The 13,863-nt window shown below is 45.5% G+C and overlaps 1 protein-coding gene across 1 annotated transcript; it reads left to right on the top strand.

Annotated features, from left to right (window-relative positions):
- The first annotated feature begins 393 nt into the window (after positions 1-393).
- LOC114352562 (coiled-coil domain-containing protein 114-like) lies at positions 394-12,215 on the top strand. Its single transcript, XM_028304194.1, has 14 exons — positions 394-465; positions 1,083-1,205; positions 4,179-4,373; positions 4,960-5,099; positions 6,461-6,635; positions 7,285-7,464; positions 8,308-8,458; positions 9,545-9,716; positions 10,198-10,350; positions 10,463-10,643; positions 10,761-10,909; positions 11,165-11,317; positions 11,463-11,678; positions 12,032-12,215. The coding sequence occupies exons 1-14, from the start codon at positions 394-396 to the stop codon at positions 12,213-12,215; spliced, it is 2,244 nt and encodes a 747-aa protein (XP_028159995.1).
- The last annotated feature ends 1,648 nt before the right edge of the window (positions 12,216-13,863 follow it).

Below are 13,863 nucleotides of genomic sequence, written 5' to 3'. Positions count from 1 at the left end.
ATGTCACTTTCAACATCAAAGCTTTTGATCTCTACGACCGCTTTATTTACCTTCTTGCCTTGGCCTATTTCCTTTTTTAAATACTTTCTGAAAGCGCTTAAAATTAGTAATTTTATTTCCATTCCTCTAATGAAAGCATGAACTATCAATTGACTCGGCCTTTGTCTAGAAGTGGATGTCATTTGGCTGAAACGAACGAACAAATTCATTTCCCGAAAAGCATTTTATGTTAATTCAATTTATTTACATACTAACCTACCACGGCTGCCTAGCTACCCCATCGATTCTACAATCCTTCGATTTTAGTACCAAAACTTGGTACAGTTTTTTCAGTCCACCCCTGACTTACGCGGTGTTTATTGCACGTTGTGAGAAGTTCTTCAATTCTTCACCATGACTGCTCCGAGTGATGACATGGAGATGGAGAAGATAGCTGAGGATGAGCTTTCTAAGCTGCAGAGACAGGTAACTTTGAGTGATAAATATTTAGTTCAGAGATTCTAAATAACTTCTTCTTTCTGTCAAAGACGCTATGTGGAAATGATAATAAATAAAATGAAAAATTGATTAAATTTAACTTTTAACGACGCGTCCATATTATGATGACAATGGCGAGAACAATGCTGTAACTGATAATTACTTTTTTTATCTCCACCTGACACTTGCCAATAAAGTTCCTGATAGGCGTGAGCTCATTACAAACTTATCTATCAGATAAACTACAGCACAGCTTTAAGGGTCACATGTCGCTGATGAGATATCCGATAAAGTCACCAGTCACCCTTATTTGTTAGATAGGGTGACTTATCCAAAACTATCCGTAACTTAAGCGCGGAAAGGCGCTGGCCTTCGGTGGTATAAAACATTTATGTTTAAAGTCAATACAAGACTGTTCAATATCTCGCTTAGATGACCCATATAGTATGTCCAATAACTGGTAGAAACAATATCGTAGAGAAGTCCGTGTATCTATGGTAAGCTAGTTCTAAAGAAAACTATCTTATAATGTACCTAACTCATTAATAAACGTCACGTTAAGACCCGTGTCTTACTATTTTAATTGAAAACTATCTTGTACACAGTTCAGAGTGATGGAAATAGATCGAGCCACCGTGATGAGCAGCGTGCAGCCGACCCTGCGGGTGCAGAGGAACATCATTAAGACCCTCAACGCCGACTTGGAGAAAATCATGATGGAGCTCAAGGTTTGAGGCATTTACGCGCAAAGATGTCCTGTCCACCTTTGTTAAGATTCAGAGGTCAAGGGTTCGATTCCCAGAGAGGCTCTGCTAAGACTTGTTCTGAGACCATGTGGCTAGCTATGCTAGCTACCACCATCTTGCCAAGTAAACGAATAGGAAGGATAGCCCTCCAGATAATTGGAGTGTAAATTGCAAAAAGTCGGTGGCAGAAGCCAAAGGCTTAAATGGCGCGTAATAAGAACCTATGTGTACTACAATAATGTTTAAGTTTATGTATTACACTTTAAATCCTTCCTACGTATAGTCATAGACAACGTATGTATCTAACTATCACATTTGTAAAAAGCAGTGAACGTACAAACATGACCAGAATGTGAATAGATTGATTTGATTGAGAAAGTTTGTTACACACATTGTATAACGAAGTCTAGGATAATGGTGAGATGCTTAAGTAAGTTGTTACTCCCGATCAAGGACAGCTACCATCCTAGGGTCTGCTTCAAAACATTTACTACAAAAGCAGCAACTTATTTTATGGTGGTCTAACAGTGATGGAGTTTAAAAATAATAAATCATCATCACATTAAATAAAGACAAAAAAAAACAATAACACTAACATGAAACCTATTTTGAATATAACTACTGTTTTATTACTGTTTTATGACCTCATAAAATGTATAACATGGAAAGCAATAAAGTTATTGACTATTGACTATCATCAAATCGTAAAAACTTAACAAAACATCGACTTCTAGAAACAAACACACTCAATAATATTGTATCGAAACCGTATAGGTGTTATTATGGTCACCACAAAAATGGTCTCCGCTCAGTATGGGACCGTGACGGCAGAGCTCAGAAATCACGTTACGGTAATATTCTGTTCTGTGGACACCATGAGAGAAAGGCATAGAATTATTTTGTGCCAAACACCACGCAGACACAATCGCAAATAGATAACCAACACACATGCATCGGCAATCGGCGATTTAGTCGCTTTATAGAAGTTGAATGTAGCAACCACACATTTCACACGCCAGACGCGGCGATTGAGTCGCTTTTCAGAAGCTCAACGCAGTGACATCAGTCGCCAAAACGCGCGATTCTGATACTACAGAGTCGCTGCAACGCGCGTTTCTGACTTAAACCGCATCCGAACGGGTGAAGTCGCAAATTCGCCGATCCTAAAGTAGCATGTCTACTAATTTTAAACGACTTTTGTTGGTTCGTGGAACTTGCATGGGTTTAATTATGTATTAAAGTTGAAAGGCGGCTCGGTATACGGTCGGGAAGGATTAAAATAATCATTTGGTCAATCCCTTCGTACGTGGGCTGGTTGCTAATTGCTGTAAACTTGTGTCAATGAATTCTAAGTGACTCATTCAATGCACGTGGTTTGGAATTTTAACTATAATTTTATACCTTTTTATTAGAAAACAACGACATGTAGCGTTTTAGAAATAATGCAAACGTAATGTAGAAGGCCCTCCAGCTACGTGTAGTGACGAATGCGGAGTCAGTCACTGACAGGGGCTGAATGCGACATGCCGAAGACAGGGTTTCCATAAAAAGTGTGTTGAATAACCAATCAGATTTCATTATTTTGTCTCTGCTTCGAACCGCGCTGGCGCCGCTGCTGTCAAATTCTATAGAAAATTTTGACAGCCCGGTACATCTCCGCTCCGCCTTGGTGAAAACCGGGCCTAAAATGACACGTATTGGGGAAGGCATCAGTGATGAGCAGCGAAAAGTCGCTGGCAGAAACTAGGTGCAACAAGCCGAAGACAGGGCAAAATGGAGCGTAGGGGAGGCAGCAGCACTCAGCAGTGATGAGCATCATAGGATACACCATAGTAGTAGACTCTATGACTGAGGTTGTTGACAATGATGATGAAAGAAGCTCTAAAGATCCCAATGGGTTGTACACTACGCTAACGTGTGTCCCTATTATAAGATGATGATTATAACAACGCCAAAAAGTGCCATTCCATGTGCATGTTGGAATAAGTGCTGCCCAGAATGAAACCATAGTGCATTTTGTTCCTTAGGCAATTCCTAGTGTGTAAATTCGCTGCGAATCTCGCTGGAATGCGACCCTGCTCGCACACACACAAAACTCATTTTTTCTCTTAAGTCCAGGGATAGATTTCAATGCGCTTCGGTTTACACATTAGTATTGGCCTGAGGAACAAAATGCAGTATGGGTTGATTCTGGGCAGCATTTGGTCCAGACCTTGGAACTATCCTTTAGTCGATTGTCAACAACATACTCGTAAGCACACAACACCTGCTCCTGCGTCACAGGTATGCGGCGACACGTGACTGTTAATTGGACTAAGCTTATCGCTTTTGGTAATTATTTGTTATCACGTTACCGAACTGCTGCGAGTACCTAATTGACGTTGACCTCGAGCAAGGTTTAGGGCGTTTAATAAAGTAAACGGAAGATGGTCGAAGGTTTTCATAACTTAATCATATTATTAGGTACCAGTTGTTCACGAACTACTTTTTCATGAGACTTCGGATCTGTGAGACACTGTGTGCAGATCCCTTCTGTCAAGCCTACATAATTATCGAATCTACATAGCTAATCGAAATTACTTACTTGTTACTCTAGATTTTAAATTAAATATTTTTCTACCAAACGGTGAAAATCATCCTACTCCTACTACGGTCAATAAATCTTAAAATTTAGTGTATTTTTGGACTCTAATGCCCGTTTTCACCATCAATCCCTAATTTATAAGTGACCCCTATGTAAACAAAATTCCTATTATTTGTCACCATAGGGGTCACTTAAAAATTAGGGATTGATGGTGAAAACGGGCATAAGAGACCTCCTATTTCTTTTTAATCTTTGTACAAAATGAATGATAGGTAAGTCCATAAGCTTATATATTTTTTTATAAGATTATTCCTTTTTTTAAGTCGACCAGTCTGCTTATAACTTCATAAAAACATAACTTTGACCAACAGCTAACCAAAAGCACCTCCAACGTCATGGAGAACGTGCGAACCCGTGACAAGCTGGTCTCCCTGCTGAAGGAACACGAGCGGTTCTCCACAGAGGTCCGCGAGCACAGGGGAACCATCAGCGAGCTGGACTTCCTCTTGAAGCAAGTTCAGAAGGAGATCAAGGGGCTGAAGGCGAAGGGCACTGGATGTGAGCTGGTAAGGGTTCCCTTCTCATCATCTTCAGGTCATTCTGTTTCCACTGCAGTCACACGACCTTCTCCAATTTACCAGAGGCCGCTGAAAATCAGTTTCGAGACAAGCCCTTGGCGCGGTCTTGATGTATGCTGAGCGGGTTTTTTTGTCAGAGAGGCGCAGCTATATGTCCACTTGTGTATCTCTTTTTGCATGTACCTATATGTCTTGCCTGCTTGTATACCTTTCTTTCAAATAAAACTATACTATTAAGGTTGGTTAGTTACAAGAGGTTGTCCCCTTTTCCTGCTAAATTATGAATAGTATGCCTCTTCCTTCAGATTAGAAAAGTTCACTTCTGATGAAAGGCGCAATCGCATCTACCAGTCTTGGTTAATAATACTTACGACTCTATTTCCCACTAAGAGTATCCAATTTGATCTCCATTTACCTTTACCTTTTACTGACACATAAAGGCGGCTTAGTATCATTATTTTAACCAGCAATGCATCAAAAGAGTTCTTGCACATGGTGTGCATGTCCAGTCAAGATTGGTAGGTAGGAAGTGGTAGCAGTTTTTCATTCATCACTCATTATATTCTTCTCCTAGGAATACGCGAAGACCCTGACCAACCAGACCATGCTGAGCCAGCTGGAGAACCGCCTCGACACCGCCATGAAGAAGTTCAACACCGTCAACAGCGAGAACTACATGATGAGGGTAGAGATCGACAAGCTGTTGAGAGACCGGTAATTACCTTAAATTTACCTTAAATTTAGCATTTCAAATATTTTCCCGCCATACGTAGCGTAGGACATTCGCCTACTCGATGACCGACGACCGTGGGGGAAGCCGGGGCATGGTCTTGGTGGTAATTGCTGACGTAGTGAGGTCAGCATTGCCTACAAAATGCCAAGAAACCATCTGCTGTGTTAAGTAGTGAAACACCGATGTAGCAGAACCCCGGCCAGTCCGCGTCATCCACGTCCTCGTCGTCCACCCTGGGACCTGCTGCAGCCACGCTTTGCGTGCCCACTACCTAGACTTGCAGCTGAGCTGAGGATGCAGGGCGAAAGGCGAGTATTCTGCGCCTGAAAACAGAATCCCATCACTAGGGAGGATACCCGGAAAAAACCGAGCGAGTCCAAAAGCTCTGAGGTGGCAGCCCCACCACTGGACTAGGGTACAGCAGGTTAATCACCCACTTGCCCGAAAATACTCGATTAACGAAACGAACACATCAGAATCAAAATCTTCGGGTCCAACGTTAAATCCGTGCTGCTCTATGGGTGTGAAACGTGGAAGTTCACCAAGGTCATCTCGCACCAGCTGCAGGTCTTCGTCAACCGCTGCCATCGCCGAATTCTCAGCATATACTGGCCTGAGAAAATCTTCTCCAACGTCGAGCTATTGGAACGCTGCCACGAAATTCCGATCGACCAGCAGATCAAGCACCGCAAGTGGAACTGGATTGGCCACACTCTCCGAAGGGATCCCGATCACATCCCCAAGCAGGCTCTGGATTGGAACCCCCAAGGAAAACGCAAACGTGGTCGCCCCAAGCAAACTTGGCGGCACACTGTGGCAGACGAGGCGAAGAAGATCGGCAAGACTTGGAGCGAGATCAAACACATAGCTCAAGACCGAACGCGATGGAGGACTGTTGTGGACGCCCTCTGCCCCATCTAGGGGACATAGGACCATAAGTAAGTATAAGTAATGACCGACGACCTCAAGAAAATAGTAGGCAGCAGAAAAAAGCTCGTGCTTTGTGACGTTTTGGGGGAGCTTAAATTCCAGCAGTGGACTGCCGTTAGCTTAAATGATGAATTATTTGTTACAGGCGTAGACTTTACAGGCCTCTTTATGACCGTCTATTTTTGTAGAAGGACAGACCAACTTTCCATTTAGGAAGTAAATTATGAATTTAGGTACTTTCCATTTAGGAAGTATTGAGGGTACCAGAAAGGTTTCTGTTGAAACAAGGACATAATAAATTAAAGCAGTTACTCATTGAATATCTACGGAGGATGGATCAAAACTTTTTGCTGTAGGTAATACACCACACAAAACTGATAACACCAAACAACAACTCATCGAAAATTTCCAGTCAATTCTTCAACCTGATCTGGCGGAACCAGCTGAAGCGGCTGATGGACGGTAAGGCCCAGATCCTGGAGCTGGTGGAACAGGCCATCACGGCCTACGACCAGCGCGAGGAGTGGTGCACTAAGCTTGAAGCCTTGAAGGAGAAGGCCGCTATCGACTATAGGAAGCATTGCATGGTAATACTATACCACCTCTTGTACATTATGAAATACAATAAATTATTCACAAACATTACTATGAGGTCCTACAGTGCGCGTGGACTCATAGGGTGAGACACGAACCAATCATAGAGCTCTATTCAACACTGCGTTCGATTTTCTGCTTCACTTAAGCAAGCATCGTTTGTGAATACGGGCGATAGTATAGTATCCTTGCATGAAATTATCGTAGTGTAGAAGACACGGTTTGATATTTAACACGCGTCCAAGTGATCCAAAATTGTTTCATTGCATTTGTAAAGAGAGCTTTTCTGTTCTTCTTGCTATCTATTGCGATTTCCAAGTCATGAGATATTGAGACTCCTAGAAATAAAATCTGACAAAACGCACCCTCAGATTTTGTACAGCAAAGCCACCAGTTCAGAAGATAAACTTACAATTACAAACCATATTTTATTGATTACAAATCGCCTAGATCGAACTTGACCGCAAAAAAACCTGACTCTCTTTTCAAAGCTAGAATGAAGTTGTTTTTAAGTTGTGTTCTGGATAACTGTGACAGCATTATTTAAAGACTGACGAGTTATTGAACTCCAATAATGTTTTGAATTGTAATTAGCTACTCAATTCTTCCTGTATCACTACACCAAACCCATTATAACTACAGGAGGTCCGCGAACTCCAGCGCCAACTAGACCACAGTCTGAAGCTGGAAGAGTTCCTGAGGACCAAGGGCACGGTGCGGCTGACGGCTGCTGACGCCAAGGCCGAGGCCAAGAGGCTTGAGCAGCAGGAGGAGGAAATGCGGGCTTACAACAACTATGTGAATGTGCTTGATGCTATACGGGTCAGTATCAGTTAAATCAATCAATTTTTTATAAGAATTTAGTCATTTTTATTGCACAAATTACAAATAGTCCCGTTAGCCCCTCGTACTAAGCTATGCTTGTGTCACGAGCGTCACCACCAATAGTCGAGCGCCAGCGGGATTCCAAACCGCGTTCCTCGGATCACGAGTCGGCCAGTCCGACCCCTTCACCGTTCGGATGTCGTGGCTTCAAAATAAAATTATCGATTACTAGCTTTCCGCCCGCGGCTTCGCCCGCGTGGAATTTTGTCTGTCACAGAAAAACTTTATCGCGCGCGTCCCTGTTTCAAAAACCGGGATAAAAACTATCCTATGTTCTTTCCCGGGACTCAAACTATCTCTATGCCAAATTTCATCAAAATCGGTTGCGATGTTTAAGCGGGAAAGCGTGACAGACAGACAGACAGACAGACAGACAGACAGACAGTTGGGATAATCTTCAGGTCACGTAGTCTCCACCGCGGGAGCCCTTCCAACCCTTTCCAATATTCCAGAAGCATTTGGAGGATTTGGATTCCCCTTGGATCGCTGGCAAGATGGGTTGGGGAGGCCTGATGTTCTTACTCGTCTATTTCTCCCTTAGTTGCCTCTTTGGATTTTCCGAGTGATGGATGAGGGTTACCCTATTCTACTCTGCCGGAAACACACAAAGTCTCTCTAAAAGAACACTTATGATTCATGCTAATCATCTTGCAATTCAATAGTAAAAAATAATCCAAACATCCTCTAAAAAAATGTACAAAAATAATATTGCCACATTTCCAAAGTCATCTCTCATAAATAGACCAAAACTATATTCTTCTCTTACTCATAAATTCCCAGGAGTTCACCGGCGAAGAAGACGTGGACAAGCTGATCCAGGAGTTCACTCGCCGGGAGGAGGAGAACTACGCCCTCTTCAACTACATCAACGAGGTCAACACAGAACTGAAGAACCTGAGCGATAACGTGAGGATACTCCAGGCTAACATTGGTAAGCTGAATCCCTTGCTTCAGTAACGTAAGTGCAATCAGTGTGCTTACCATGAGTTTACGTTAGGTGTGCTCGCTAGCGACGGCGTAAAAAAATGACATTTAAATGTATGACATATTGTGCAGCGCCTCTAGCGGCTACTTTCAAGAAACAAAATCTTCATAGAGATTTTTGACGTATTCGCTAGCGAGCACACCTAACGTAAACTCATGGTAGGCACACAGGCCTGTTCATCTCCGCGAGTTTGCATCGAAAACAAAACACGCGCGACTACCCCTCCTGAGAATAGAATAGAATAGAATAGAAATCATTTATTTGCGTAAGAGACACGGTACTCTCGAGATACCAAATCGACAGGACAATCACTAGCGAGTATTGACGCACGCACGTATTCTTCACCCATTTGCATTGTAAAGACATTAAACCATATGTAAAAACGGTGGTGCAATTAATACTGTGCAGTATTTTTTAACTGCCTGAATAATATTAGAAACACAAAATATAATTCATGCTTATTCATGTATTTCCTCCGCCATTTTTTGCAGTTTGGCACCTCACGTCACACATCATTTTACCGAAGTCAGCCTTATGTCTTCGGCGCAGTACCGATCACTGACGTTTGTCAACAAAATGGTGCTCGACTTGAGACAAGCTAAATTACACCATATTGTTAATGACATTGAGCATACATTTTTTTAAATACCTTCGCGAAGTAAAACTTCTGTACGTAGTACTTATTATTATTCTGTGGTCCTACTCACTGGACTGACGATCTAGCGTAGGTCATGGGAAGCACAGACCTGCAAGCTGCAAGATACGGGCACCGTAGGACCGGTTGTTGTGGAGTACCTATTGAGGAAGGCATTTGTCCAGCATTGGACATAGTTTGATTAAAACTGATGAAGGAGAGCTCTATAGTGAGCAGTATTATAGAATGTTTCAATATATACCGATTAGCGATTGGTCTGTGCTAACTCCTGCATTGACACTATAGAAAGAAATAAGTTTTATTAACTTTCGGATTTTGTAGACATGTAATAAAGAGTGTCTATATGTCTATTTCACCCTCCCAACCGTACTCTGCAGAGGACGAGCGCGCCAAACACCAGGCTAAACTCTACAAGCAACAAGACAGCATCGAGTCCCTCCGAGCGACCCTGGAGGAACGCCGAGCGAGCACCGAGGAGGCACGAGCGGCTGTGGCGCGCAGCGAGCTGGTACTGGCCGTGTTGTTGCAGCAGATACAAACGCTGGCGATGTGAGTACAGACCAGAAATAAGAGCCCTTAGGAACCCCTAATAACCCGGAGTTTAGCAGACGCAGGATTTAGCTATATGAGAATGAGACGCTAAAGGTGTTTCTCCGAGCGACGCTGGAGTAACGCCGAGCGAGCACCGAGGAGGCACGAGTGGCTGTCGCACGCAGCGAGCTGGTACTGGCCGCGTTGTTGCAGCAGATACAGGCTTTAGCAATGTGAGTACAGACCAGAAGTAAGAGCCCTTGTGAACCACTGATAGCCTGATGATCAGCACCGCAGCTGTTCCAGAGGTAATTACCAGATTCCAGAGGTAATTCCAGGTATCTCTTCCCTCGTCGATGAATAACCCGCATCCAGCAGATACAGGCTTTGGCTTGCATCTGCTTTGTACGTAAATGACGTCAGCGACCAACAAGTGCCAAACACCAAGCGAAACTACAAGCAGCAGGACAGCATTTACGAACGAATAGCCCAACAAAAGGCAGGCTAAACTCTACAAGCAACAAGACAGCATCGAGTCCCTCCGAGCGACGCTGGAGGAACGCCGAGCGAGCACCGAGGAGGCACGAGCGGCTGTGGCGCGCAGCGAGCTGGTACTGGCCGCGTTGTTGCAGCAGATACAGGCTTTAGCGATGTGAGTACCAAAGGTCTTGCTTTAAGGACGACCAACGAAGAAAGCCGAAGAAGACCGCAGCTGTTACAGGCTTGAACAATGTGAGAAGAACCTGACAGCGCCAGTTATATAGTTGGTTAGTGCCATACGACCCTATGAACTACGAATATAGCCCGCGCACCGCATCAGATAGAAGTCTTTCTCTAAGCGACTCTGAAGGAACGCCGAGCGAGCACCGAGGAAGCATTAGCAGCTGTGGCGCGCAGCGAGCTGGTACTGGCCGCGTTGTTGCAGCAGATACAGGCGCTAGCGATGTGAGTACCATGACCCGACAAATAGGCCGCACTGTTGCAGATGGTGGCTCTGACAATGTAGGTACCAACCGCCAAGGTATCCCTTCCCTTACGAACGAATAGCCCAACAAAAGGCAGGTTAAACTCTACAAGCAACAAGACAGCATCGAGTCCCTCCGAGCGACGCTGGAGGAACGCCGAGCGAGCACCGAGGAGGCACGAGCGGCTGTCGCGCGCAGCGAGCTGGTACTGGCCGCGTTGTTGCAGCAGATACAGGCTCTAGCAATGTGAGTACAGACCAGAAGTAAGAGCCCGTAGGAACCCCTAGTAACCCGGAGTTAAGCAGACGCAGAGTTTGGCTATATGAGAAGGAGACGCAAGAGGTGTTTCTCCGAGCGACCCTAGAGGAACGCCGAGCAAGCACCGAGGAAGCACGAGCAACTATGTGAGTACTATTACACTGCAGCAGATAAGTTTTTGGCAATGCGAGTGCCAAACGCCTAAGGTATCGCTTCACTTACGAACGAATAGCCCAACAAAAGGCAGGTTAAACTCTACAAGCAACAAGACAGCATCGAGTCCCTCCGAGCGACCCTAGAGGAACGCCGAGCGGGTACCGAGGAAGCACGAGTGGCTGTGGCGCGCAGCGAGCTGGTACTGGCCGCGTTGTTGCAGCAGATACAGGCGCTGGCAATGTGAGTACAGACCAGAAGTAAGAGCCCTTGTGAACCACTGATAGCCTGATGATCAGCACCGCAGCTGTTCCAGAGGTAATTACCAGATTCCAGAGGTAATTCCAGGTATCTCTTCCCTTGTCGATGAATAACCCGCATCCAGCAGGTACAGGCTTTGGCTTGCATCTGCTTTTTACGTAAATGACGTCAGAGACCAACAAGTGCCAAACACCAAGCGAAACTACAAGCAGCAGGACAGCATTGAGTCCCTCCGAGCGACCTTGGAGGAACGCCGAGCGAGCACCGAGGAGGCACGAGCGGCTGTCGCACGCAGCGAGCTGGTACTGGCCGCGTTGTTGCAGCAGATACAAGCGCTAGCGATGTAAGTACCTTAAGTTTCTTAATTTTTGCCTTAAGAACGACGAATAGAACGACAAATAGCCCACACCACATGCAGGCTTTAAAAATGTCAGTACATACGCCTGAGATCGCTGTAAGTGACGCTAGAGCAACGCCGAGCGAGTAACGAAGACTCCCGCGCCGCCGTCGCACGCAGCGAGCTGGTATTAGTAGCATTTTTGCAGGAGATACAGGCGCTAGCTATGTGAGTACCAAAGAACCTTAGCCCGAAAAATAGCCCACATATCATTAACAAGCACGACGAATAGCTCGCACCGCTGCAGCTACAGGCTCTGACAATGGGAGTATCAGACGACCCTTAGGAACGACGAAAAGCCAGAGGATAGCTCGCATCCTAGCAGATGCAGACTTAGGCAATGTAAGTAGAGACAGCATCGAGTCCCTCCGAGCGACCCTGGAGGAACGCCGAGCGAGCACCGAGGAGGCACGAGCTGCGGTCGCACGCAGCGAGCTGGTACTGGCCGCGTTGTTGCAGCAGATACAGGCTTTAGCAATGTGAGTACAGACCAGAAATAAGAGCCCTTAAGAACCCCTAATAACCCGGAGTTTAGCAGACGCAGGGTTTGGCTATATGAGAAGGAGACGCAAGAGGTGTTTCTCCGGGCGACCCTGGAGTAACGCCGAGCGAGCACCGAGGAAGCACGGCCGCTGTGGCGCTGCGAGCTGGTACTGGCCGCGTTGTTGCAGCAGATACAGGCTTTAGCGATGTGAGTACCATGACCCGACAAATAGGCCGCACTGTTGCAGATGGTGGCTCTGACAATGTAGGTACCAACCGCCAAGGTATCCCTTCCCTTACGAACGAATAGTCCAACAAAAGGCAGGTTAAACTCTACAAGCAGTAGGACAGTATATCGTCAGTGGAAAGGAAAAAATGCTAAAGCGCCATTTTGGCCAAAATGAGTTATATATGTCACCGTAAAATTGTGAATTCCGTCAGATTATAATCTGACGTAGTTAAATTACAATCTAACCTAACCTAACCCACTGTTAGTTTACAATCTAACGCGTTATATTATAAACTGACAGAGTTCACAATTTCACGTTGACATATACATTGTTGGATNGAGGAATATTCCGCACCCTAGCAGATGCATATAGACAGCATCGAGTCCCTCCGAGCGACCCTGGAGGAACGCCGAGCGAGCACCGATGACGCACGAGCGGTTGTGGCGCGCAGCGAGCTGGTACTGGCCGCGTTGTTGCAGCAGATACAGGCTCTAGCGATGTGAGTACCATGACCCGACTAATAGGCCGCACTGTTGTAGATTGTGGCTCTGACAATGTAGGTACCAACCGCCAAGGTATCCCTTCCTTTACGAACGAATAGCCCAACAAAAGGCAGGCTAAACTCTACNAGATACAAACGCTGGCGATGTGAGTACAGACCAGAAATAAGAGCCCTTAGGAACCCCTAATAACCCGGAGTTTAGCAGACGCAGGATTTAGCTATATGAGAATGAGACGCTAAAGGTGTTTCTCCGAGCGACGCTGGAGTAACGCCGAGCGAGCACCGAGGAGGCACGAGTGGCTGTCGCACGCAGCGAGCTGGTACTGGCCGCGTTGTTGCAGCAGATACAGGCTTTAGCAATGTGAGTACAGACCAGAAGTAAGAGCCCTTGTGAACCACTGATAGCCTGATGATCAGCACCGCAGCTGTTCCAGAGGTAATTACCAGATTCCAGAGGTAATTCCAGGTATCTCTTCCCTCGTCGATGAATAACCCGCATCCAGCAGATACAGGCTTTGGCTTGCATCTGCTTTGTACGTAAATGACGTCAGCGACCAACAAGTGCCAAACACCAAGCGAAACTACAAGCAGCAGGACAGCATCGAGTCCCTCCGAGCGACGCTGGAGGAACGCCGAGCGAGCACCGAGGAGGCACGAGCGAGCTGGTACTGGCCGCGTTGTTGCAGCAGATACAAGCGCTAGCGATGTAAGTACCTTAAGTTTCTTAATTTTTGCCTTAAGAACGACGAATAGAACGAAAAATAGCCCACACCACCATCTAGGCTTTAGAAATGTCAGTACAGACGCCAGAAGTCGCTACAATGAGGGTTTTCGCGATTGAAAAATCCGCCAGTTGGCCATACGTAGACGCGAGGTCCAAATTCTGCATGATTGGTTATTTTTGACATGACATTGA

Source organism: Ostrinia furnacalis, unplaced genomic scaffold, assembly GCF_004193835.3.
Source record: "Ostrinia furnacalis isolate ACB-3 unplaced genomic scaffold, ASM419383v2 OfSCF1406, whole genome shotgun sequence".
NCBI classification, from domain to species: Eukaryota; Metazoa; Arthropoda; class Insecta; order Lepidoptera; family Crambidae; genus Ostrinia; species Ostrinia furnacalis.
The sequence above is the reverse complement of the archived record's forward strand: the minus strand, read 5'-3'. Positions and strand labels throughout refer to the sequence as shown.

Bases quoted from the DNA above. Each gene is read 5' to 3' on its own strand.
- LOC114352562 (XM_028304194.1), top strand. From the start codon at position 394: ATGACTGCTCCGAGTGATGACATGGAGATGGAGAAGATAGCTGAGGAT. The intron at 5,100-6,460 runs GTAATTACCTTA...GAAAATTTCCAG, and splicing joins GACAAGCTGTTGAGAGACCG to TCAATTCTTCAACCTGATCT. The intron at 10,910-11,164 runs GTGAGTACAGAC...GCCCAACAAAAG, and splicing joins CAGATACAGGCTCTAGCAAT to GCAGGTTAAACTCTACAAGC.